This window comes from Castor canadensis, chromosome 6 (genome assembly GCF_047511655.1).
Source record: "Castor canadensis chromosome 6, mCasCan1.hap1v2, whole genome shotgun sequence".
Classification (NCBI taxonomy): domain Eukaryota; kingdom Metazoa; phylum Chordata; class Mammalia; order Rodentia; family Castoridae; genus Castor; species Castor canadensis.
In genome coordinates, this window is record NC_133391.1 from 12,210,185 (window position 1) to 12,235,747 (window position 25,563).

The following is a 25,563-nucleotide window of genomic DNA, read 5'->3' on the forward strand; positions in this document are numbered from 1 at the left end:
AGGGCTGGCAGACTCAGATCAGGGTGGGACAACCTGAATTCCAGCCCACCCTGTCTGGCCTCCTTGCTGGAGGACACAGGGTCTGAGGGAGGTCAGGTGGAAGGTTACCGGTTAGCCTAGATTCCTTTGGGCCCATAGCTGCCAGATGAGTGGATCACCCATCTTGGATGGCCTGCCCTGGGGGGCCCTCACTCATGTGTCACTCATTCATTAACAAAGAGTAGGAGCGCTTTGATAGACTCCAGATTTTTTTTTAAGTGGAACTGGAGTTTGAACTTGGGGCCTCACACTTGCTAGGCAGGCACTGTACCACTTGACCATTTTGCCAGCCCTGTTTTGTGTTGGGTATTTTCAAGATAGGGTCTCTGGAACTATTTGTCCAAACTGACCCAAACCACGATCCTCCTCATTTCTGCCTCCTGAGTAGATAAGATTACAGGTGTGCGCCACCTGTGCCCAGGGAAATTTAAATAAAATTTAACAAGCAGTTCCACAGCTGCACATTACCTACATTGCAAGCACTCTGTAACTCACTCAGTACCTCTGATTTGCATACAAAACAACCTGCCGGTCTCCTCATCACAAAAATCTCAAGATGGGAGGCTGGAGGTGTAGTTCAGTGGTAGGATGCTATACATGTAGTCGTTGAAGTACAATACAAATTTATTTAAAGCAGGGCATGGTGGCTCACGCCTGTAATCCCAGCACTCAGGAGGCTAAGGCAGGAGGAATGAAAGTTCGAGGCTAGCCTGAGCAACATGAGACCCAATTTAAAAAAAAAAAAAGTTATTTCAAATACTCAACAGTTCCCGCCCCCCCCCCCCCAAAAAAAAGAAAAACTCTCAGATACCAGAAACAAGGAAGGGCAGCCCCCTGCAGACAACAGCTAATGATACAGGAGCAGGCAGGGAGTTAGGACACCTGATGGCTGAAAACAATGGCAATCCTGGATTGCATCATTACCAGAATGGCTCACCACATAACAAGGGTCTTGCTGCCTGGCACCAGCAGCCCCACGGCCAGCACTGACAGCCCTCATGTGACCATCCAAGGCCAGGAGCTCCCTGTACCCCACGTGTGGGAGGAGTTGAAGATGCAGAACCCAGTTTGCCAGAACTCCTGCCCCCATGTCCTCAGACCCCAATAAAAGCTTGAGGGACCCCCAGGGTAACAATCCTTCTTGAGCTTCATACACTGGCCTCTGGAGGACGCACTTTTGTGGGCTTTGCATCCATAAAACTGCATTGTGGGCGCCAGTGGCTCATGTCTGTAATCCCAGCTACTCAGAAGGCAGAGAGAGATCAGGAGGACAGGGTTTGAAGCCAGCCCAGGCAAATAGTTCAGGAGCCCCATCTCAAGATAATCCATCAAAAAAAGGACTGGTGGAGTGGCTCAAGTGGTAGAGTGCCTGCCTAATAAGTGTGATGTTCTGAGTTCAAAGCCCAGTGCCACCAGAAAAAAAGAAAGAAAGAAACAACATATGGCCATTCAAGAATAAATATTACAGAGTCAGGATATAGCTCAGTGGTAGAGCACTTGCCCAGCATGTGGGAGGTGCTGGGCTCCATCCCCAGCACTGCAGAAAGAACAGGGATAGGGCTGTGGTTCAAGTGATAACCCTCCTGCTTAGCAAGATAGGAGCCCTGAGTTCAAACCCGCTCTACCAAAACAAGCAAATGAAGAAGAAACCTTGCAAGGAGAGAAGACATCGTTTGTTCCTTTTCTGAGCCTTGTGCTAAGGTCTAAGCTACATGGCCTTGGGCAAGTCACTCCTCTGGGTGGTTCCATAGCTGTAAACAAGATTTAGGGAACTGGGAGTGTGGTTCAAGCAGTGGACACCCAAGAGCAAGGCCCTGAGTTCAAACACCAAACAGACTTGAGCCCAGTCAAATGGCTCATGCCTGTAATTCCAGCTACTCTGGAGGCTGAAATCAGGAAGATCTCAGTTCAAGGAGGAGGTGGGTGGGGTGGGTGAGGTAGGGAATGAAGAAAGATCACTACTGTCCATCCCAACCAACCACTGGGCACAGTGACATGTGCCATCATCCCCAGCAATGCAAGGAATCACAAATAGGAGGATCACTGTCCAGGACCCTGCCAAGGCATAAAACAGGACCCTAGCTCAAAAATAACCAAAGCAAGGCTGGGTACAGTGGCTCATACCTGTAGTCCTAGCTACAGAGTCAAAGAACAGGAGGATCACAGTTCAAGGCTAGCCCAGGCAAAATGCAAGTGAGACCCTATCTCAAAAATACCCAACACACACACAAAAAATGGACTGGCGGAGTGGCTCAAGTGGTAGAGTACCTGCCTAGCAAGTGTGAGGCCCTGAGTTCAAACCCTAGGACTACCGAAAAAAACAAGAAAAAAAAATGGTTTGGGGTGTGGTTCAAGGGGTAGAGGGGTAGAGCACCAAGCACTAGGCTCCGACTTCAAACCCCAGAACTGGCAAAAAAAGGGAAAAAAAAAACAAGCCCAAGTTTAATTCTGGTGTATCTGACAGTAAAATGTTTTATGACTTGGTAAGAAACTGGTACAAAACAAAAAGCTGCTTAAGTTAAAAGACCTGAAAGCTGGGTGTGGTGCTGGATATCTGTAATCCCAGCTACTTGGGAGTCCGATGCAGGAGGATGGGGAGATCTAGGCCAGTCAGGGCTAAGGCCTAGACCACCCTATCTCAAACTAGAGCTGGAGGCATGTTTGTGCTTTCCTAGCATGCAAGAGGCCACGGGTTGATCCCACTATCACAGGTACACACAAATAATAAATACTGGCAACATGCTGCAGTGTATAGATGGCAAGAAAATTTTACAAGGTTTTTGAGGGGACAGAGTTTGAATTCAGGACTTGAGCCACTCTGCCAGCCTTTTTATGATTTTTTTTTTCCGAGATAGGATCTCACCAACTATTTATCCCTGGCTGGCTTCAAACCCCAATCCTCCTGATCTCTGCCTCCTGAGTACCTTGGGTTACAGACGTGAGCCACAGGTGCCTGGCCAAAGTTCTTTTACATTGTGCTTATGTCACATTACGGTTTGTCAACAGTGGCATCCCCAAGGGTAGGTGTAGTCAATATTTACAACAATCTCAATCACAAACCTAGGAAGTAACACCAATTCTCACCGCATACCATTCTTTTTTTGGGTGTGGGGGGAGGCTGGAGTTTGAACTCAAGGCTTCACACCTGCAAAGCATACACTCTACCACTTGAGCCACATCTCCAGTCCATTTTGCTCTGGTTATTTTGGAGATGGGGCTCTTACAAACTATTTGCCCAGGCTGGCCTCAAATTGCAATCCTCCTGATCTCAGCCTCCTACAGAGCTAGGGTTTTAGGGGTGTGGTCCATCAGGACCTGTTTTTTGGGGTTTTTTTTTTTGCTACTGCAAGAAGATGCCATGCGGATCAGGGTTTTTTCATAGCCCAGTGACTTCTGCAAAATCTAATTGCACCCACTCTCTTGCCAGTTCAATGACAACCTTCACTCTCTCAATATTGCTGCCCTTGACCGCAGGATTTGCATCTGCATCCGACCCACCACCTCGCACCCCCTCCAGGCATTTGGCCCCTTGTGATTCATTGCCTGTGCCCAGCTCCGTGGGGGTCCCCGCCTGGAGGAGGTGGCTTTTACTTTGGTGTCACCCAGCTACCATTTGGCCGGAAGAAGTGCACGAGTAGGGTCAACTGGAGCAGATCCCCGGGGGGGGGGTCCCCATCAGGACTGGGGCACAGAGGCTAAGCGACCTCGGGCAGGTGCAGAGTGACGATTTGGGGGTCCCCCCCAACACACACACACACACTCCCGGGACCTCTGCACGCACAAGCAGGACGGGGCGGGGCAGGGACCGACAGTAGCGACCACGCATGCGGCTATCCAACCAGCCAGCACACAATGGGCCGGGGCGGCAGGCCATGCGCACGACCCCTAGCGCGGCCGCCGCCGCCGCCGCCGCCGCCGCCGCCGCCGCCACCACACCACGTGGGCCGCAAAGCGCGCCGGGGCCATCAGTGGGCCCCGTCGGCCCAGGCCGGGCGCGGCACGGCGTACGTGCGTGCGTGCGCGCGTGCGATTTGCGATCAGGCAGCGCGGCGGACAGCCCCAGCGGCTGGGTGGGGCGGGGCGGGGGTGGGAGGGAGTTATATTGCGGGGTCCTTCCTCGCTCACCCTGGTTCCTCTCGGAGCGGAGACGGCAAATGGCGGACTTCGATACCTACGACGATCGGGCCTACAGCAGCTTCGGCGGCGGCAGAGGGTGAGACTATGAGTGCGTGGGTCCCGGCTGGGCGGAATCAAGGGGAAAAGAAGGGAAGGGGGGTCCTGAGGCGGCGGCCTTGCTGCGCTCATCCCGGTGGCGGTGGCGGCGGAGGGAAGGCAGAGGCCAGGCGGAGGCCTGGGGGGCCGGGGTCTGGAAATGGCGCGCTCCGGTAGGAAGCGGGCGGCGGCGGTTAGGTTCCCCGGGCTTTGCTCCTTGGGGCGGATCTGCGTCCCGCCGACGGCAGCGTCGCAAGGCCCCGCGGCTGCCCGGGGACCGGCGCCATCCCATCCCCCTCTGGCGGGGCGGGCGCGGGGCTTGGCTGCAGCGCAGGGTGCGGGCTCAGCCTGTCCCCTCCCCGGCCCTGTCCATCTCCCCGTCGCCATGAGGTCAGCAGGCCCACTGGGGTCTGAGGCCGCGAGTCCCTTCCTTCCCTTTCGAGCCCAGGGGTTTTTTTGGGGGGTGGGGGGAGGAGTGGGGAACCTGACAAAACCCCCAGGAGCCATCGTAGCGGGCTTTTGTGTGTTGATCTCTCTTAGGTCACAGTGGCTCATTGACAGGTGCTCTGTGCTTGCAGGCGGAATTTTTTTTATTTCCCCGTAATATTCTTCTGACCTGGAGCAAAGGATCGTAGGTAGCCTCGCTCTGATTCTGGTCCAGTGCAGATTAGGTATAATCGAAGTCTCCGCTTTGAAAGAAAAAAAAATTTTTTTGACTTGAGTAGAAAGCTCATAGTATTTGATTCCAGAATCCTACATTGGATTTTCTTAAATATAAAATTCCTGCATACAGGATTTAGAAGATGGGTTATAAGCATCTTGCTGTTTGTCAAGGACACACTTGGCCTTTGTGTCGCGTTTTTTTTTTTTTTTTTTTTGGGGGGTTTTTTTTTAGAGAAAAGGTTCCTTTCCCAGGATCACACCATAATAGTCCCTGCTCAGGTGTCTACCCTCCCCGGTTGCAGTCCGAAAAAAGTATTTTTGTTGGGTGGAGAACTTTTAATATCTCAAAAACTCAGACAAAAGACTTGTGGGGTGAAGGCGCATGTACCCGGCGACATTCAGGGCGTGCTGACCTGGAGGCTGGGGTAGGTGGAGCCACCTGGCTTTAAAAGAATATTTTATTTGCTAGTAAAAAAAAAAGAAATAAGATGTTGGGAGCCCGTGGGGTAGGTTTCTAGACCTCAAATTTGTACTTCTGCCTTCTTGAAATTTAATAACTAGGGCTTCCCCGCCCCTCGTTTTACTAGTTTCAAAAACCATTTAGCAGCCCCCAGGAAAAGTCTTCCTAAACAGAGTGGTTTCATTAGAGGTAGACCTCAGGCATTTTACTTGATTGGATTACAATAAGTGGTCATACCACACTGAGTCTACAGTTGTGTTTATTTACTTTGGCATTACTGGGGTTTGAACCCAGGGACTGGGGTTGCTAGGCAGGCGCTCTACCACTTGAGCCACACCTTCAGCCCCCTTCTTTAAAATATACTACTTTTGGCCAGGTGCAGTGGTGCACCTCTGTAATCCCAGCACTCAGGAAGCTGAGGTAGGAGGATGGAGAGTTTGGGTCAGCCTGGGCTACAAAGCAAGTTCCTGTTTAAGGGGTGGGGGACAGCTCCCTTTGAATGTATTTGCCAGCTTTTCTGGTGATGGTGAAATGTTTAAGGTAGAGAGTTTTAAAGCATGTGAAAATTTGACAGTTGGGAGAGCCTTGAATGAACGATCAAAAATTAAAAAGAAGTGACCAAAAGTAAAATTTTCCTACACACATCTCTCCGGCTACCTGATAGGAAGGCCTTTGCTGTTGTGCACCTCCTGCCTCTGACCTTGGAATTTTCCAGTTGGCTCTGTGCTGAAAGTACTAGCAAATGTTGCTCGGTGTCCTAAAAGTTTTAGGACATGCTGGTGAGTTGTTTCTGCCAGAGTGGAGCTTCACAGGGCACAGGCGAGGCATCTAGTTGCTGGAGCCTCTGAGGTGTAGCAGTAGGGGTGCTGGGATAGGCTAGTTGACTCCTCGGTGATCACTTGGTGATCATTTGAATTCTCAATGAGCAGTGTCCCAGCGCTGTATGATGCTTGAGCACCATGGTGCCTGCCACTGCACTAATCAGTGCTTTCATGGATTCCCTTCCCCTGCTAAAACATCTTCCAGTAGGCTTAAAACGAGTACTTACAGCCTAAGCCATCATCACCATTTCCTCAGAAACATCCTTGAATAGTGGAGGCTATCAATGGATATGAGTTTTCTAAAATTGTTTTCGCTTAAAAGCTGGAATTTTATTTTTGTCAACAAGTCTTGCTTGCAGCAGGCTCACTCTGTTGTCAGGAACTTCTGCCCAGTGCTGAAGTCACACCCCCAGAAGCTGGTCCTGTAGCTGTGTTTGACAGCCTGTGCAGTGGTCAGGAAGTATATATTGGACTACTTGCTCCTTTCCCCGACCTGTCCCCAGCCATCGTAGGGAACCAGGAACTGCATTGTTCAGCAAGCAGATGAAAACACGATTCCAAATCAAGAGCTGATCAAGCCGATCAAAGCCGGCACTGGTTCCTCACACCTGTAATCCCAGCTACTTGGGGGGTTGAGATTGGGAGGATCAAGGTTTAAGGCTAGCCCAGACAAATAGTTGGAGAGACCCCCATCTCCAAAATACCCAGAGCACAATGGAAAGAGCATTAGAGCACCTGCTTAGCAAGCATGAGGCCCTGAGTTCAAACCCCAGTTCTACCAAAGAGGGAAAACAAAACTGACAGCTAGGTCTTAGTGGGCTTGATTTATCTTTCTGGGGTTCCAGTTTTTCATTAGCCGTTGGTGGCGTAGTGCAGAGCACTGCCCTTTTAGATTTCTAATGGCAACAGAGCATCTTGAGGACCTCACTGAAAACCATCAGTCTGGGGTGACTGAACCTGGTGATAGCAGGTATTGAGATTGTAAAATAGACTGAAAAAAAAAGTGCTAACACTACAAGTTTAAGTGGTCTTGAAGCCTGGTGTGGTGGGGCATGGCTGTAGTCCCAGCTTCTCAGGGAGAATCACTTGGAGCCTAAGAGCTGGAGATCAGCCTGGGCAACAGAGGTAGACCCTGTCTCAAAAAAACCCAAAACAAACAGCGCAGTGGGTGGCGCACCCCTGAAATCCCAGCATTGGGAAGCCTGAGGCAGGAGGATGGTGAGTTCCAGGCCAGCCTGGGCTATATGGTGAGACCCTGTGAGAGACTCAGGTGGTAGATTGCCTTCCTAGCAAGCTTGAGGCCCTGAGTTCGAACCCCAGTGCCACTGAAACAACAAGAGGGAGCTGTCTAACTTTCGAGGCTTGTGGGGCTTGAGCTTCAAACTCTGCCTAAATTTCTTTTTTTTTTTTTTTTGGTGGTGCTGGGGCTTGAACTCAGGGCCTTCACCTTGAGCCATGCCACCAGCCCTATTTTGTGAAGGATTTTTCAAGATAGGGTCTTGCAAACTATTTGCCCTGACTGGCTTCGAACTGCAGTCCTCCTGATCTCAGCCTCCTGAGTAGCTAGGATTACAGGTGTGAGCCATCAGTGCCTGACTTGTCTAAAATTCTGAGTTTAAGTTTTCTCTACATTTTTTAACTGGTAAAACACACCCAACATTTGGTGGCATCACCACTTCATCTTCCAGACTTAAAACTCTGTACCTAGCAAGCAGTAACACACACACACAGCCACCATTCTGCTTTCTGACTGCTGCATATTTTAAGACTTAGAACAGGAAGGAAGGCAGTGTAAAAACTATTGCTACTTCCACTGATGCTGGGGGCTCTTTTAGGTCTTTTGTTTGTTTTCAGCAGCGTTGGCAGTTGAACCCAGGGCCTTGCATTTGCTGAGCAGGCACCTTTCCACTGAGCTATATCCCTGACCCCAGTTGTTTTTTTGTTTGTTTGTTTGTGTGTTTTTTTTAACTTGTTTTTGAGTTTTTTAAATAATTTTTTTGTTTATTGTTTGGTCAACTTGAGTGGAAGGCTTTTCCCATCCCTGAGGCAAGGAGACATTTATTAAATGCTTGTTGAATGAATGAATGGCTAGCACTTGTCGCAACTGTGTTTCACTTGTTGGTTAATTTAGTAATACCCTGCCAGTCCTGTGACAGTCATCCCATGAAGCCACTGCTTCATCCCCTAGCCTTGTCCAAGGCTCTAGTGGCTTAGCCTGTTAGAAGGAGGGGTGGGAAAACAGTGAGACCCCACAGGTAAAAGGCTCACATCCTGCCTACTTGTCACATGTCAAGTCTGAGTTTGCTGTCACCTCTTCCTTTTCACCTCCACTGTGGCATTGCTGGGTATTAAACAATTTTCCAAAGAGAAGCATTACCAGAGAGACTTGGTTTTACCAGGCGGTCGTCATAAGTCAAGTCAGGCAGTGCCCCGGCCTTTCAAGTCAGCAGGCCAGAGTTTGGGATTGGCTGTGTAAATCTCTGGCCCAATCGACTTTGCTTCTCCAAGCTGTGTTTTTCCCAAATGTACCATGAGAGCTGTTAGGAATATTCATGAGCTGTGTCTAAAGTGTGTAGTACAAGCTAAGCGTGGCGGTGCACTCCTGTAATACCAGCACTTAAGAGACAGAGGCAGGAGGAACGGGAGTTCAGGGTCAGTCTGGGTTACATAGGGAGACTCTCGCCTCCCAAAAAAAAGTATAGCATAGTATCAGGTACATAAGAAATGCTTTGATAATTGAAGAGCTCTTGGTTTTCTTTTGTGGTGCTGGGGAGTGGACCCAGAGCCTTGCTGACCTCTAACTTTCTTAAATGTCTTAACTTCCTCTGGAGAAGAAGGGGTGGGGGAAGCTCTGTTGAGTTAAATTTCTAAAGCCAAATATAATGAATAATTACTTTGTTGTAAATAATTGATTTGTTATAGAATTTATGCTTGGAATGTTTAATATAAATGCTTCTGAGGCTTCTAAAAATAGAGTGTTTTCTGCTTCTTTTTGCAGTACTGGGGTTTGAACTTAGGACCTCTCACCCTTGCTAGGCAGGCGCTCTACCACTTGAGCCACTCTACCAGCTACATATTAATTATAATTAATTATATATTGGGTATTTTTGAAATAGGGTCTATGAATATTTGCATGGGCTGGCCTTGAACCACAATCCTCCTGATCTCTGTCTCCCTGAGCAGCTAGGATTATAGGTGTGAGCCACCAGCACCTGACTTTTTTTGTGGTGCTGGGAATGGAACCCAGGGCCTTACACATGCTAGGCAAGTGCTCTGCCACTGAGCCACACTTGTAACGCTGACATCTTGCAGCTTGATCAGGGCCCCCAGATGTGTCATAGGGACACTTCATTGAGCATGTGAGGCCTCCGGCGCCCTTGCTCTCCAGCTGTTTTGTGATTAATCTGAACTTGGTGCATTTTTAGAGCGATAAGGGCTGGCTTCTCATACCTGCTTCTGTCCTCACCTCAGGACCTGTTGTGTTGGTTGATGTAGGAAGAATGTACAACAGTATGCACATAAATGGTTGGAATGAGGAGTATTCTAATAACCTTTTCAGGTAATTGTGACTGTTCTTAGTTGGTACTACACCAAAACTCAACCAATGCCAAAAGCCAGGCGCCTGTGACTCATGCCTATAATCCTAGCTACTTGGGAGAATCGAGATTGGAGTCTAGCTCAGGCAAGTAGTTCTGGTGATACCAGAACGACTCTAAAATAGCCAAAGCAAAGTGGACTGGAGGTGTGGCTCAAGAGGTAGAGTGCCTCCTTTGCAAGCTCAAAAGCCCTGAGTTCAAATCCCAGGCCCACCAAAAAAACAAAACTGGAACTCTACCAGTAACTTAGCATAGTTTATCTGGTAACTCTCCTGTCTTGTACTTTGAATGAGTTCTTTACCAGTGTGTGATTTTGGTTTTGTTTTCTTTTTTTGTTATTGTCCTGCTGGGGAACATTGTTACATTTACAAAAGTTCTTACAGTGTATCAATCAAGTTCACAATGCTGTGAGGTTTGGAAACTGTCAGTCACTGGCTTCTACAGATCTTTACGTACAGTATCAAAACCACGGATACAGTGTCAAACATCAGTCATTGATCCCAGCTCTCCACTTCCTCACGCTCTTTGAATAGTCTGATATCAGGCAAGCTTTTGTTACAGAGACAAGTTTTCTTTTCTTTTTTTTTTTTTTTTTGCTTGAAGGCTGGAATTTTTTCTCCCGTAGCCAGCAATGTCATTTTCCCTCTAACCAGAGGAAGACTCACTTTCCAGAGAACACGTGCCTAAGACTGAAGTCTGTAGCCCTGGTTTGTCTTCTGTTCTTTGAGGTCAAACGTGGTGCTCTGAAAACTGGCAAGTCTGGCTTGTCGCTAGTTGGCAAGTGCTGTCCCTGGAGAGGCTGACACCCTGGTCTGTACCACAGGGGGCTTTGTGGACCACTTACTTCCTAGTGGATCAAGATTTAGTAAAATCATCTTTTGCTGTTTTACCGAGGGTTGATTTGGTTTTGGTGCTGGAACATAGGGCTTTAGGCAGGTTGGCAAGCCCTCTGCCCTGAGCTACGCCCCCAGCCCCCAGCCCTGTCTTCATGAGACACGTTGTCCTGGAACTCACCATCCTCCGGAATGCTGAGCTTTCAGGCGTGTGACACCTTGTCCAACTCAGCCGACAGCCTTTAGAAGAGAAGGCTTAGCAGTTTTCAACAGCTAGCAAGCCTCAGAAACTGAAGTAGATGGAAAGTGTGTTTCTGGAGGACAGACTGCGGAGCAGAGGAGTTACATCTTAGTGCTCTTCTCACTGAACTCTGCCGCTTGAGCCACACCTCCAGTCCATTCTGCTCTGGTTATTTTGAGATGGGGGTCTCTCCAACTATTTGCCCAAGCTGGCCTCAAACTTTGATCCTCCTGATCTCAGCCTCCCAAGCAGCTAGGAGTACAGGGGTCGTGGTACCTGACCATTTCAGCCATTTTTAACCATACAGTTCTTTGACACAGAAGACATTGAGTTGTTCAGCTGTCAGCACTGTCCAGCTCCACAGCCTTTTCATTTTATTTTTCCATTTTCTTTTGGTGAAGTCCCCCCACCCAGCCCCACCCTGGTTCTGGGGTTTTAACTCAGGGCCTACGCTTGCTAGGCAGGTGCTCTTACCACTTGAGCCACTCCTGCCAGCTCTTTTTTTGTGATGGGGTCTCATGAACTATTTGCCCAGGCTGGCTTCCAACCTTGATCTTCCTGATCTCTGCCTCCTAAGTAGCTAGGATTACAGGCATGAGCTGTCAGTGCCGGCTCCAGTTTTTATTATGGTCCAAAAGCCACTTTGGTACACCCTTGAACCATCACTACTTTTTTTTCCCCCTCCTTTGTTTTTAAGCACATCCACGGGTGTATTGTTTACTTGTACTTACCCCTGACAGAGGCGGCTTCCCTGTGACTTTTATACAGGCTCTGGTGTAGGGTCCTACGCCAGACGGTTCTATTCTCGATGCTCAGTGTTTGGAGGGGCTAAGATAGGCCAAGTGAATAACCCTTCAGTGATCGCCTGGAGGCCACAGGGAACACTCCCCTGCCAAAGACCGGAAAGGGGAAGGTTCTTTAGGCCTGGGTACTTGTCTTGAAGTTTTAAGAGTGACAACATAGGCTGTGTGGTGTCCAGTATACTAGAAATCTTACCAAGTCCGTCCCTTCATTGTGGGAGAGTAAGTCTGGAGCACTTGATTTTCAGCTTCATCTACTTACTGGAATCCCGGCCCAAGTAACCTCTTCTCTTTGCCGGGGGTGGGGGGTGGGCATGCTAAACATACATGAGCAGTGAGCTGCTCCCCTAGCCCAAGTGGGCTTGGCTCTTTGGTCGGCACCCTCTCTCTAGCCCATCATAGGAACTGCTGCACACTGCAGAGACTTCTGCTGTCACTGGACTCTGGTCCTTTGGGTGGTGTGGTCTCCGTTCGTGTTGCCTGGCCCACACAGCTGAGGTGCCAGCTCCTGGAGGGCAGGCCCCAGAGCAGGGACTTAGGCTTCTGTGCCCACTCTGACCTTGACTCCTGACTGCTTACTTGAGATTTGTCTAGGAAGCACCTGGGTCCCACTTGGAGCTGAAAATCGAGTTTCCTGACTTGTGGGTACAGCTTGCTCCTCGCAGATCAGGCTGTCCCCAAAGGGCAGTGAGACGATGTAATGAGCAAGGTTGGCTGGGTGGTGGCAGGTGAGGAAGCCTGGAGCCTGGTGGCACAGACCTTGACTTGGGGGTGGGTTCCGAATGGGCACAGTAGCCCTGTCACGACCTGGGCTTTTGCTTGCCTTCTTCCCCTTTGCATTCACACTGACAGCTGCTGCCTGTGCTTGGACTGGAGCCTCTGGCATGTTCAGTCTAACCGCAAATGTTTGAATTGTTATTAAATTTTATATAGCACTCTATTTCCTGAAGTGTTTTACAGTCAATTAGGCATCTGTATAAAATTAAGAGGTGAGGTATTTATAAAATAACAGACAAGAAAACGGAGACGCAGCCAAGTGTGGTGGCATATGCTTGTAATCCTAGCCCAAAAAAAATGCCTGAGGTGCAGAAGTGATTTTGCTCACTTAATGTGTCCAATGAAGGAAGAATCCAGTCTCCCGTTTCTATATATTTATTTATTTTGTGGTGGGACTGGGATTTGAACTCAGGACTTCCAGCTTGCAAAGCAGGGCTTTACCATTTGAGCCACACCTCTAGTCCATTTTGCTCTGGTTATTTTGGAGATGGGCGGGGCAGGGGGGTTCCTCAAACTTTTTGCCCAGGCTGGCCTTGAACTAAGATCCTCCCAATCTCAGCCTCTCAAGTATCGAGGGTTACAGGTGTAAGTTACAGTGCTTGGTTCCCATGCATTGTTTTTAACATGTTTAAGGAAATTTGGGGGTTTTTTTGTTTTTTTAAACAGGGTCTCTGTAGCCCATACTGCATACTGTCCTTGAACTCACAATCCTCCTGACTCTGCCTTCCGAGTGTTGAGATTACAGGCTTGTACTAACTCTAAGGAAGAACTTTTATTATTAAAACTTACTGTTTGGATAATAGCCATCGCCTCAGCTCAACTCTAGGATTCAAAATTATCTCAGACTTTTTTGTTTAAGGCTTTTTGAAGCAGGAGCTCATTATATAGTTCAGGCTGGTCTTGAACTCACTGTATCCCTGACTGACCTCGAACTCATGGTCTTCCTGCCTCAGCTTGAGTGCTGAGATTACAAACACTGGCCAGCATGCCCAGCTGTCTTGGGGATTTAGCTCGGAGCTGTCCTGACATCTGATTGTGTAAATTTGGCGGGTTATAGACTTGTCATCTTGCACACACGTGTATGCCACAGGGATCGTCTCCTTCACCCATCTCAAGTTAGTACACAGCATGCCCTTGATAAATGTTAGCAGGAGGAAACCCACCCCACCAGTTAGGGTGCCCTGGACAAGTTGGTGGCTTAGTTGACCGGCCCTGCGTGGCTTCCACCTGGTGCTCAGCTAGCAGTTCTGCCAGGTAAACCTGGGTTGTCTGTCATCCCTGCCTGCTGCACTTGACTGTGCTTGTCAGCGCCTGGCCTGGCCCTCAGTCTTGAGTGCGCCCTCCATCCCCACACACAGCCTCTTAGTGGGTCCCTTCAGCAAGCCTTCCCCATGTCACCTCCTCAGACACCTGCAAATTCAGCATCCAGCTTGCTTTGCATCTCTAGAGACCTCTCTAGCTTATACACACAGTGGTAGCCCCTCAGCTGCGGTTTGGCTCCGCACAGTTTTGGCTACCTGTGGCCACCTGTGTTCTGAAAAGAGAATTCCAGAAATATCAGTGCTTTCAGTTGGGCGTGGGTGTGAGTCATCCCTTTGTCCAGCATATCTGCGCCGTATGGGCCACCCACCAACATCACCGTGGCCAGGTGACCCTCCTCCAACGGGTCAGCAGTGGCCTGACCTCTGTGTCTCACTGCCTTCGCCATTACCTCTTCATCTTGCTGCTTAGACATCGTACCATCTCACACAGCCATGGGGCTAAGAAGGAGGGTACCGTACAGTCGAGGGACCACGGTGACAGCATTCATGGCATTGTGCTGTTTAATTGCTCTTTCCTATTCTTGCTGTCAGTCTCTTACAGTCATGACAACTGAAGCCTGATCACAGGTCTGCATGGAAACAGGCTCCGTAGGGGTTGGGGCTAACGGGGTTCAGGCATCCCCTGGGACTCTTGCAGTGCATCCCCACAGTGAGGGGGGGAGTACACAATCTGGTTACACATTTTTTGGTGGGACTGGGGTTTGAACTCAGGGCTTTGTGATTGCAAAGCAGGTGCTCTCCTGCTTGGGTCACTCCTCCAGTCCATTTTGCTCTGGTGATTTTAGCCATGGGGACTTGAGCTTGCAAACTGTTTGCCCAGGCTGGTGTCCAACCACAATCCTCCTGTTCATAGCCTTCCACGTAGCTACATTCATAGGCTGAGCCACTGTGCCTGTGTGGTTACACGTTTTATATATGTACTCAGTTGGGAGCTGCTTGAATGCAAGGGAGTATTTATCAGATGTTTAGTGTCTAATGAATGAATGTAAGGTGTTTCTAATGTCATTTATCCTTGACGGTAGTGTTTTTTCAAATGTTTATAATGTATCTTATACATCCATTATCTAATCCCAAAGTGTCTTACTGACTTGCTGGGGATACGTGGTTTTGCAGTACTGGGGCTTGAACTCAACCTTCACAGTTGCTGGGCAGGTGACCCACCACGCCTCTGACTCCAATACCTGGTTTTGTAGATGGGGACTAGAGAGTAGTAAGGGCAAAGGGCATTGAAACACTGAGTAAGTTGTGTTCACTGGCAAGTTAGGATCAGATGAATTAAAACTAAATTGTCACCAAACAAGAAGCACCATGGGGCTGGGGGAGGGGCTCAAGCGGTAGAGTGCCTGCCAGCAAGCGGGAGACCCCGAGTTCAAGCCCCAGTACCACAAAAAAGGCATCATAGCTTTGTCTTTTTTTTTTAGAGAAACGTTTTAAAGAATTTTTTTTTATTAGAATAAATTTGTTATACAGGGGAGGATTCATAGTGGCAATTCTGATTAGGCTTATAGGTTAGATCACCCCCATCATCTCTCCTTCTCAACCTCCTCTATGTCCTATATTTATTAGATCCTTGAGAGGTCTGGTTTTATCTGAGGGAGATGTGGTATTTCTAGCGGTGTACATGTAAAAGTGAAGTTGTTCTCTGAACAAGAGGGCGGAACAGGTTCTGCCCAGAAGGGGGGTGGGGGGCAAGCAGTGTATAAACGTGTGAATAAATATAAAAACGATTTTTAAAAAAAGTTATTCTCTGAGGCTGGTTTAGTATTCCCCAACAAAGAGGACAACTTTGAGTAGCTTTTTGTTTTAAATGTCCCCTTTTAACAGGCATAGTGGTACATGTGTGTAATCCCAGCTCTTAGGAAGTGGAGCCAGGAGGACCGAGGACCACAAGGCCAGCCTGGGCTCCATAGTGAGACCTTGTTTCAGAAACCAAAACAAAGCCCTTTCAATTTTCTTTCCACCTGAACTTTTCAGATGTGTTATTTCAAAAGCTTTCAGATCTGCAGTGATATGGAAAGAGTGACTTGGAGTGTTCTAACAGGTTCTACAAGTTCTCATCTTGCCACATCTGCCTCAGCATACACGTGCACACGGACCCTCTATGGCAAGGGGGTGGGGTGTTGGCTGTCCTGTGCCTCCCTGTTACATACCCTTGATCCCTGCTGAGAGCAGGATGTTCTACTAAGGACTGTGCAATTTCAGTCCTAGATGCAACACTGACACAACAATATCTACAGGTGCCATGTGCTTTTTTTTTTTTTTTTTGCGGCGTTGGGGGGGGTGTTTCTGGGGGTGGAGCCCAGGGCCATGCATGAGCCAGGCAGGCACTGTGCCACGGAAGTACAGCCCCGGCCCTGCCTTCTGTATAGCTGTTTGTTCCAGGATCCAAAGACCATGCAGCAGTGGTTGTCATGTTTTGAATGATAGATGTGAAGAGTCTGACACAGTAGGAAGAATGGTGTCAGTTTGTCCCATTATTAGTGACACTAAATTCAGTCAATCTGGTTGGGGTCTGCTGGTCCCGCCTTATGAGTAGTGGCCTGTGGGGATACAGTGGTTTTGGGCGGGTCTCTTGGTCCTCCTAAACCATTACACTCAGCTTGGCATCCACTGAAGAGCCCCACTTGAGTCGTGTCTGCAGTGGGGGTGCGGCAGGCTCGTGACCATCTCATTGTGTGGTCTCCTTTGCACCTCCTGCCCCCGTCCCCAGGGCTGCAAAGACAGCTTCCCTTTCATTTCAGCGCTTTTGTTCTGGAGCGGTTTTGGGTTCACAGCAAAACTGAGCAGAAACTACAGGGTTCCCATTGATCCCCTGCCCTTAGTGACGACCTCCCCGCTGTCAGCTCGCGTGCCAGCCAGAGTGGCCCATCAGTTTTAGTGCGTGCTCGTGTCCTCCACGTCTAGCTTACATTGGGGTTCATAGCATTTCTAACAAGCTGGTTATGCGTGGAAACTTTTTTTGTTTTTTTTTGGCAGTACTGGGGTTTGAACTCAGGGTCTACACCTTGAGCCACTCCACCTCTCTTTCTTGTGATGGTTTTTTTTTCAAGGTAGGGTCTCATGAACTATTTGCCCGGGCTGGCTTCAAACCACGATCCTCCTGATCTCTGCCTCCTGAGTAGCTGGAATTACAGGCATGAGCCACTGGTACCTTACACATGAACTTACACATGGCTTACACATGAACTTTTTTTTTTCTTTGCTGGAGTTGTGTCTCACTGTATAGTATAGGTTGGCCTGGAATTTGAAATCCTTCTACCTCGGCCTCCTGGGTGCTGGCCTTAGAGTGTTCTTATCACCCAGTGGGCAGTGGAGAGGAGCGACTATGGTCGTAATTGTGTTAGGAATATGTGACACCTGAGCAGCTTCGGTCACCCCTCCCGATACAGCTTGTCCCTGAGGCCAGTCCATTTCCTGATTTCTTATGCTACCATGGGTGCGAGAGGAGGTGCTGGCTGACTTTACAGGACAGGCATAGTTTGCAGATGGAGATTCTAAGTGACAGCAGAGAACCAGGTGTCTTGGGGCAGTGGGTTGGGATCTGCTTTTCCAGAAATGTATGTTTGCTTGCATTCTGTGTTTCTGTGGGCATTTCTGTCACCAGAAACAGGCACATTTGTGATGAGTGACATTTTGTAGTATTCATAGAGCCCAAGCAGCTGTGATTGTATCTGAGAGCAGAGTGTTGGGCTGGGATGCTGGGTGGCCAGTGTGACCACGTAGAAGACAGCTTGGCATGTCCTGCTCTGGGCAGAAGCCATGGGAGACTTGAACCTTGTCTGTCTCTCCTCCTAGGTCCCGCGGCAGCGCTGGTGGCCATGGTTCCCGTAGCCAGAAGGAGCTGCCCACAGAGCCCCCCTACACAGCTTACGTAGGAAATCTACCTTTCAACACGGTTCAGGGCGACATAGATGCTATCTTTAAGGACCTCAGCATAAGGAGTGTACGGCTAGTCAGAGACAAAGACACAGACAAATTTAAAGGTGAGTTTGGGGGTGAAGGCTGGGGAGGGGGCTAAAGAAAGATATGTTAGTGAAGCCAGAGGCTCTAGTTGAGTGTCACACAGACCTGCTCCACAGAGCTAAAATGCACAGTTCTTGAACTCTCTAGGCCTGCAGTTGCACTGGGGGTGCTTTGCACATTGTCGGGTTGTACAGTCATGTGGTCCCAGGCCCAGGTTTGTCTGCCTGGCCTGTGTAGCAGTTCTGTCTCCGCCAGTAGAGGAGTCACCCAGAGAGAAGGGCGGAGGTGAACCAAGCAGTCGTGGCTGGTCTGAGTGGTGGTGCGCATAGGCAGCTCACCCCCTTGCTGCTCTTACACCCTGGAGCGGGCAGGCTGCTGAATCACAGGGTGCACAGGGTGTCGGGAGTGTGCCTGCTAAGTAGGCATCCAGATGTGTGCACCAGCCCAGCTGCAGATTTGTGCTGGCCTTGCCTCTTTGAACGTGGGACTGGGAGTGGGTTGCTCAGTTGCTCTCAACCTTGAATCCACTCGGGAGGAAGCTGAGGAAGCCCTCCGACACCAGAGGTGTTTTCCCTACGCAGAAAGCTATCTCAGGCACAGGGTGCAGGAAAGCCTGGAGAGTGAGTGGTGCTTGAAACTACAGTCAGTGAGAAAAGGGGTGATGTCAAGATCACGGTTAGGACACAGGATTTCAGTGATACCTGCAGGGACCTGACCTGCTGACACCAAGAGGGGCATGCCCTTGTTGCTAAAATTGGTTTTTTAGCTTTGCAAAACAAATTCTGTATCTTCCCTCACCTGTTTTTTGTTTTGTTTTTCCTCACCTGTTTTTGTTTGTTGTATTGTTTTTGTTTTTGTTTTGATGATGATAGCGAGGATTAAACTCAGGGCCTCGTGCTCTACCATTTATTCCTACTCCCAGCTCCCAAACAATTTAGGGATTAATCTACAGGGACCCAGGGAGGTTTTACTATTGTGGTTAGCACACACCAGAGGGGGCTGGAGATGGAGCTCAGTGGGAGAGCACTTGCCTGGCAGGCCCAAGGCCTAGGTTCATCCCCAGAACCACAGGAAAACCCAGACTAACATGCACAAGAAGGCTTTGTAAAACAGCTGCTGCTGTTCTCCTGCCTCTTGTGACTGGGTAAGTAGAAGCGAGAGGGAGCAAAGATAGCCTAGCTGTTTCTTGAAGGTAAAGTTGAGTCTCAGCTCTGCTGGTCTGTGTTAGCTCAGTGCCACAAAAACGGTGGCCCTGATGTGGGGTTGAGCAATCGCCGCAGTCCTCCATCCAGGATGGCTTGAGGATGTGGGTACCTTGTCTTCCAGGATTCTGCTATGTAGAATTCGACGAGGTGGACTCCCTGAAGGAGGCCTTGACCTACGACGGTGCGGTAAGTGCCCACCCTCAGGCGGGTCGAGGCCAAGCCTAAGGCTAGTGTGTTTCCTTGTCAAGACTCACACTCTTTCCCTTTGCTATTAGCTGTTGGGTGACCGGTCACTTCGTGTGGACATTGCAGAAGGCAGAAAACAAGACAAAGGTGGCTTTGGATTCAGGAAAGGTGGACCGGATGACAGAGGTGACTGGTTCTTCTAAGATAACTGTCCTAACTGTGTTCCCGCTGGTTCCAGCCCTTGGGCGTTCCCCGTAGCACTGTCTTCTAGCCCTTAGAACGGCTTCATGGCCCTCTGTCCTCTCATACAGTGTTCTATGTTCTTGCGGCAAGGTACTGATGAGACTTCGCCTTTCTCTCTGTTGTGTGTCCCCAGGAATGGGTGGCTCTCGAGAATCTAGAGGAGGATGGGATTCCCGGGATGACTTCAGTTCGGGTATCAGTATTAACAGCATCACACCTGCCCCATAGCCTTGCCGCCCTGCCACTTCTCGTCAGGAGGTGGCCTGGCCTGTCTCTCACCACCTTGCTCTTCTGTGGGGCTCGGGGCTGCAGTCTCCATCAGTCAGCCTTTCGCTGCTGAGGCTGCACCCCAGGCCAGCTCCTTGGTAGTTTTGTGTGTGGTACAAAACTTCCAGAAAAAGCATGGGGTAGAGGCTCTAGAAGCTAGAGAAAGTTCAGAATTGTGAGTTTTAAGGACCTGGAAGGTGTGGCACGCCAGCACTTTATGGGGGTGGGGAGATGGCAGGATCCACTTTTCCTTTACCCTTTTCCCCACCCAGGTGCGCCAGTGGGTGTCCAGCTCAGAAGGCTGGTCTGCAGGCCCGGCCTGCAGGGCTGATCTCCCATGCCTTCTGCATCTGCCTCTTGAAGTAGTTCATATACCCACAGCAGTGTGGGCATTGTAACAGCTAGAGAGGGTAACAGGTCTGATTTCCTCCCCACAAACTTGGGTGCTCTGTGCCCTCCCTGTCCTCTGACAGAAGAGCACTGCCATCCTGTCCCACCTACCCCCATCCAAACCAAACCCACATCATGGGTAAGCACAGGAGGGCTTCTGGGAACTGGACAGTCTGAGGTTTGTAAAGCTCATTTCCAGTGCCGCTTGGGCTCAGCAGGGTGCTAGTTGACTGTCGAGCTGTTCAGTCCTTAAAAGTCACACAAGTCAGTCTGATTTTTTTATGTCTAAGCTAGTGTCAGATTGAAACCATAGAAGTACAGTGTCACACAGTCAGTGTGATTTTATGGCTAAGCCAGTCTCGGATTGAGACATAGAGCTGCAGTCCTCCTAGAGCCACCCCAGTATGCAGCCAGTGGTAGGAATGGTACCCTTTGACCTGCCAGCTCTGTCTGCAGATGCTACAGAAACAGCCCCAGGGGCTCAGGGCTCAAACTGTGGGGCCTACCTAAGTGACTAGTGCCTTTCCATTCTTGGCCCTGGACACCCTAGAGACCCAGGAAACACAGCCAGAGATACTGCCCTGTCACCCTCCAGTTCCAGGGTGAAGTGACAGGCTTGCTTGGAGTGTGGCTGATTTGTACCTTACACATCACTTGCAGAAATAAGATCTTTTTTGCTCTAAAAGAATGGTGCTATTTTTAAGTGGTACATGCTTATTGCAATAAAAAAACACCACACAGAACTGAGCAATACTGAAAAATACAGAGAAGGAAACAAAGGATCCCACCAGGACTTAAGCCCAACAACGCACGCACGCACACATCACACATCATTTTCCCATTGGGCATTTCATGAGATTTTGAAATGAGACATTTGTGTGGTTTTGTTTTTTTCCGAGGCAGGGCCTCACTTTGTAACCTGTGCTGGCCTGAACCTCCCCCCTGCCTCAGTGTCCTAAGTCCCAGGATTACAGTCTTGTACCACTTCACTTTAAGTGAAGTTGGTCTGGGGAGGTACCTGGGATTGAACCCAAGGCTCATGCATGCCAGGCAGGAACTCTTATCACTGGAGCCACTGAAGAGTCACAGTTATGTGTGTGTCATCATTGTGGCTGTGAGCTGATTTGTGTCATGCTGAGACACTGGGGCAAAATTGAGCTCATTAAAGGCACGTGGCTTTCATATGCACGGGAAAAGGGATGTCACAGTGTGGGCTGGTGGCACGCACCTGTGATACCAGCTGCATGGGAGGTGGAGATAGGAGGATCTAGGATTGAGGCCAAAGTCAGCCCTGGGCAAAAAGCTTGAAACCCTATCTGAAAAGTAAACTAAACCAAAAACAACTGGACTGTGGCTCAAGTGGTTGAGCTCCTGCCTAGGAAACACGAAGCCCTGAGTTCAAACCCCAGTACCACCAAAAGAAACATATTGGGAAGGGCTTGGTGCTTGCATTCAGTATTTCCCCCTGAACAAGGTTTCTGTTGGACTAAATCTATTCAAAATGGTTTTCACTACTTGTATTATTAGTTGATGTTCAGTTCAGTTTCTGAACTGAGTTTCAGATAAAATCCTGTCATCCTGAAAGAACAGAAGCGGTATGCTCTATTCAGAAGATGCTTGTGTTCTTCCCAGCCTTATTGTGTACTCCTGTAATCCCAGCACTCCATCCGTGGAGGCCAGAGGCCAGCCTGAGCTACAGAGCAAGAGCCAGTCTCAAAAACAACCCAGGATGGTGTTCTGCAGAGTCGCCCTACACGCTAGCAGCCTAGACTGAATTATCACTAGGTTGGCTTCCCGGGAGCCTCTGGTCAGGACATGCGCAGTGCCCACCTTGTGTGATGCCCAGCACTGACCCCGTAGCCACTGTCACACTCCACAGTACTGTGGCTTAAGCCTGCCTGAGCCTCACCTGTTGTCTTAAGGCACAGGCACATGTGTCCCCGCAGTCCTGCTTCTGGGGCTGTTTGAAACAGTGCAGTCGCCAAGAAAAAGGCAAAGCCTAGTGGCCTGAAAGGCTGCTGGCTCCCCATGTGGGAGCTGGAGCCCTCCGCTCCTACGTTTGTTCCACTGTAGCTAACCTGTCTTCAGTGGGCCATGCTGTTAGAAGGTCCACTGGGGTAGCCCTCCCAGCTGCACGCTGGAGCCCAGCCTGCCTTTGCCTCAGTGCAGGTGTGGGGTGACAGCGGTGACTGGCACTCTTTAAGTTTGTCCTCATACTCTTCTTCCTTGTGATTTTGTGTCCTAAACTATAGATGCTTCTAACTCTCGGGTTTGTCTGTAAATAACTACATTTATGTTAAAAACCAGACCAAGGCCTGCCGTGAGGATTTTTGTTTTCAGCCATAGTACAGTCTCTAGCTTTCCTGCATGCTGATCATTTAAACAGCTCATTTTATTCTTGTATGATTTTGTGTCTTTATTTTAACGTCTGTTACTGAGCCGGGAACTGGTGGCTCACATCTGTAAATCCCAGCTACTCAGGAGGATCCCAGTTCGAAGCCAGCCTGGGCAAATAATTTGTGAGACCCTATCACAGAAAAGGACTGGTGGAGTGGCTCAAAGTGTAGGCCGAGTCCAAACCCCAGTGCCACCAAAAATAAAAAAAAAAAGTCTGTTATAGGCTGAACTGCAGCTCAGTGGTAGAGCACTCACCTAGCATGCGCAGGCCCTTGGCCCCACCCTGGCACTGGGGGAGTAGTAAAAGGAAATGGCAGGTCTGTCAACATTGTGACCCCACAGATCCCCTCATGGGCTTGTCTCCCCGGGGAGCCTTGTAAGGGGCAGGCTCAGACCCTATTCACAAAACACTGCTGCCACCCTAGAGGCTAGTGCAAGCACTCATAGCGTCCCTTCTCTTCTCAGGTTTCCGGGATGACTTCTTAGGAGGCAGGGGCGGCGGTCGCCCTGGCGACCGGCGAGCAGGCCCTCCCATGGGGAGTCGCTTCAGAGACGGCCCTCCCTTGCGCGGATCCAACATGGACTTCAGAGAACCCACAGAAGGTACGGAGGGTCTGTGGGACCAGTGCCCCGCCCAGCTGCCACTTAGCACACCGTTGTTGCCTCAGACCCAGCTTGTCTTCACCAGAAAGCTGGCCTTGCTAGGCAGTCTCGAAATCTCTGTTCTTTTATGTATTTTTGGCTATACTGGGGTTTGGACTCAGGGCCTTTTGCTTGCAGAAAGCAGGCTCTCTACTGCGTGAGCCATGCCTCCAGTCCATTTTGCTTTGGTTATTCTTGGAGATTGGGGGATGGGGGGGCGTCTCTCAAGCTGTCTGCCCAGGCTGGCCTTGAACTGAGATCCTCCTAATCTCACCCTCTCAAGTAGCTAGGATTACAGGCATGAGACATTTATTTTTTTTAATAGGCTCTCAGGTCTTTGCCCAGGCTGGCCTGGATTTTGATCCTCCTGTTTACACCTTCTGCATAGCTGGGATTAATAGCACGGGTCACTGTGCCCAGCTGTGTTGGTTGAAATGGGGGGGGAGTCTCTTAACTTTCTCCTCCAGGCTGTCCTTGAACCCCAGTCCCCCCAGTCTCCATCTCCCCAGGAGCTGGGATGACTGCCTGAATTCTTTAAAGTTGTTCACTTAGAAAATAGGCTGTTCCCCCGCTCTCCCCGTGCCTGCTCCTGGCTGCCTACTGGGCGCTCTGGTGGTTTTTGTAAGCAGAAGAGTGGAGTGATGACAGGTCACTCCTGAGGGAAGCACACGGGGTCTGCTCTGTGTAAATCACCTCATTTTCTCCCCCAGAGGAAAGAGCACAGAGACCACGACTTCAGCTTAAACCTCGGACAGTGGCAACGCCCCTCAACCAAGTAGCCAACCCCAACTCCGCCATCTTCGGGGGAGCCCGGCCCAGAGAGGAAGTTGTCCAGAAAGGGCAGGAATGAGCTTGCGGTGGGGAGGGAAGGGGAAGGGGTGCGGGGAGTTAGAGCAAGACCTCAGCTCGGTGGCCTGGCCCGGCCGCCCTGCAGTCACCATTCCCGCGCCTGACACTGTCCTTTCTCAACGGAACACGGAGCTTGTGAATGAATGCATGTCACTGTTAACAAGTGGTTTCTAGCACATTCTTGGCTTTGCTATGCTACCTAGCGCCTGTTTTGTGCTTTTTTCCTTTCTTCCCTCTCCTCCCCATCTCCTACTGTCCTCTCTCCCTCCTTGTTTTCCATAACACACAGGTGTGTGGAGAGACGAAGGTAGCCATCTCTTTGTGTTAGCCGCGCTGGCCAGGTTCCTGCCCCGCTCCCTTGACTTTTCTCGGTGCTTCTCTCCATCCTGCATGCTGAGTTCTGCGCTGCTGTGGCCTCTGGGAAGGAGCAGAGGTGACACCTCTGCACCCAGCTGCAATCAGCATCCAGAGCTGGCCCTGCCATCCTTGCAGGTCCTATCTCCATGCCCACCCCAGGGGGTGGCTGCCCAAGCAGAATAGGTCCCTTGAGAAACAGTGAGGGGCGCTGGGGTAAGGGGCGTGGAATGCTGGGTGGACCCACAGAGGAGAGCTGTGCTCCCACGGTTCAGTCCAGCTCGTCCAAGACCAGCCTGGTCTTCATGTGGTGTGGCACAGGCTCCTCTGCTGGGGGTGGCTGGCTACCGCCAGCGCCTTTCCCTGCCCCTCCCTCCGTGCTGAGGTGCTGTGGGGACAAGGGGCAGTGCTGGAGCTGCTCCCAGTGTCCCAGGATCTGTTCCTGTATAAGTAAGGAGAGCCTCTGCTTCCCACGCCCCTCATCCACAGCACAGGTGGGCCTAGACAGACGCTGGCACTCTTGCTCAGTCGAAAGTGTTCCTATGCAAACCCTCAGTGACCGTAGATGACCGTGAGTGTCCTGACTTGGGGCCTCCTCTTGGGGACACACTCTTGCTCCTGTGACAGTGCCAGCACTCCTTTGGAGGAAGGATTAGACCGTGGCATTGAGCTTGAGCACCTGCACATGCGCAGATGGGAGATTCGTTGGTGCCTGAGTCCCCGTCTGTCGGGGGGAGCAGTGGCCAGGTGGCTGGAGGCCAGTGGCTTCTGGCTGGCAGCACAGTGTGCTTAGACAGTGGATCCTCCCCGCCGCCATCCTTGGCTCTCATCTGTCTTTGTTGCAAGGTCTCGGCAATTTCCAGAACTCTCGCTCCTCCTCTCGCTCGCCATCTTCTCTGCTTCTGAGATAAGAACCATTTGTGTAACACCAGTACCTAACTCGAGAAAGACATGCGTTCTGTGGTCGTGATCAAACCTGATGCTTTCAGACGGCCTACTTACATCTTCAGTGTGGAAAGTTCCAGAACAAAACAAACCCATCCAAACTCGGCCACCAGTTGGCTTTTAAATGTAAGAATGGAATTCCAGACACTTCACACATGAGCTCTGTGACAGAAAGTGAACCTGGAATACGGTATTTTGTGAATGATCTTTTAAATAAAAAGAGAACCTTACGTAATGTTTGCTCTGCTCTTCTCAGTCTCTTCACGACATTGGCAGACATCGAACTTCACAAGAAATACTGTCGTGGAGGTGACAGGTTTAGTGAACTCGTTTTTGGTGGTGTTGGGGGTGGACCCCA

The 25,563-nt window shown here is 50.0% G+C and overlaps 1 protein-coding gene across 2 annotated transcripts; it reads left to right on the forward strand.

The window, feature by feature from the left end:
- The first annotated feature begins 4,094 nt into the window (after positions 1-4,094).
- Positions 4,095-25,440, forward strand: Eif4h (eukaryotic translation initiation factor 4H). 2 transcript variants are annotated; one of them, XM_020164782.2, is made up of 7 exons: positions 4,095-4,252; positions 17,560-17,747; positions 19,054-19,118; positions 19,208-19,304; positions 19,495-19,554; positions 22,881-23,018; positions 23,768-25,440. In XM_020164782.2, the coding sequence occupies exons 1-7, from the start codon at positions 4,194-4,196 to the stop codon at positions 23,905-23,907; spliced, it is 747 nt and encodes a 248-aa protein (XP_020020371.1). In that variant the 5' UTR covers positions 4,095-4,193; the 3' UTR covers positions 23,908-25,440. The 2 variants fall into 2 exon arrangements, with proteins under 2 accessions (XP_020020371.1, XP_020020362.1); XM_020164773.2 differs by lacking the exon at positions 19,495-19,554.
- Positions 25,441-25,563: the final 123 nt, after the last annotated feature.

Excerpts from the sequence above, each read along its gene's own strand:
- Eif4h (XM_020164782.2), top strand. The coding sequence starts at position 4,194 with ATGGCGGACTTCGATACCTACGACGATCGGGCCTACAGCAGCTTCGGC. Across the intron at positions 19,119-19,207 it reads CCTTGACCTACGACGGTGCG|CTGTTGGGTGACCGGTCACT; the intron begins GTAAGTGCCCAC and ends CTTTGCTATTAG. Across the intron at positions 19,305-19,494 it reads AGGTGGACCGGATGACAGAG|GAATGGGTGGCTCTCGAGAA; the intron begins GTGACTGGTTCT and ends GTGTGTCCCCAG.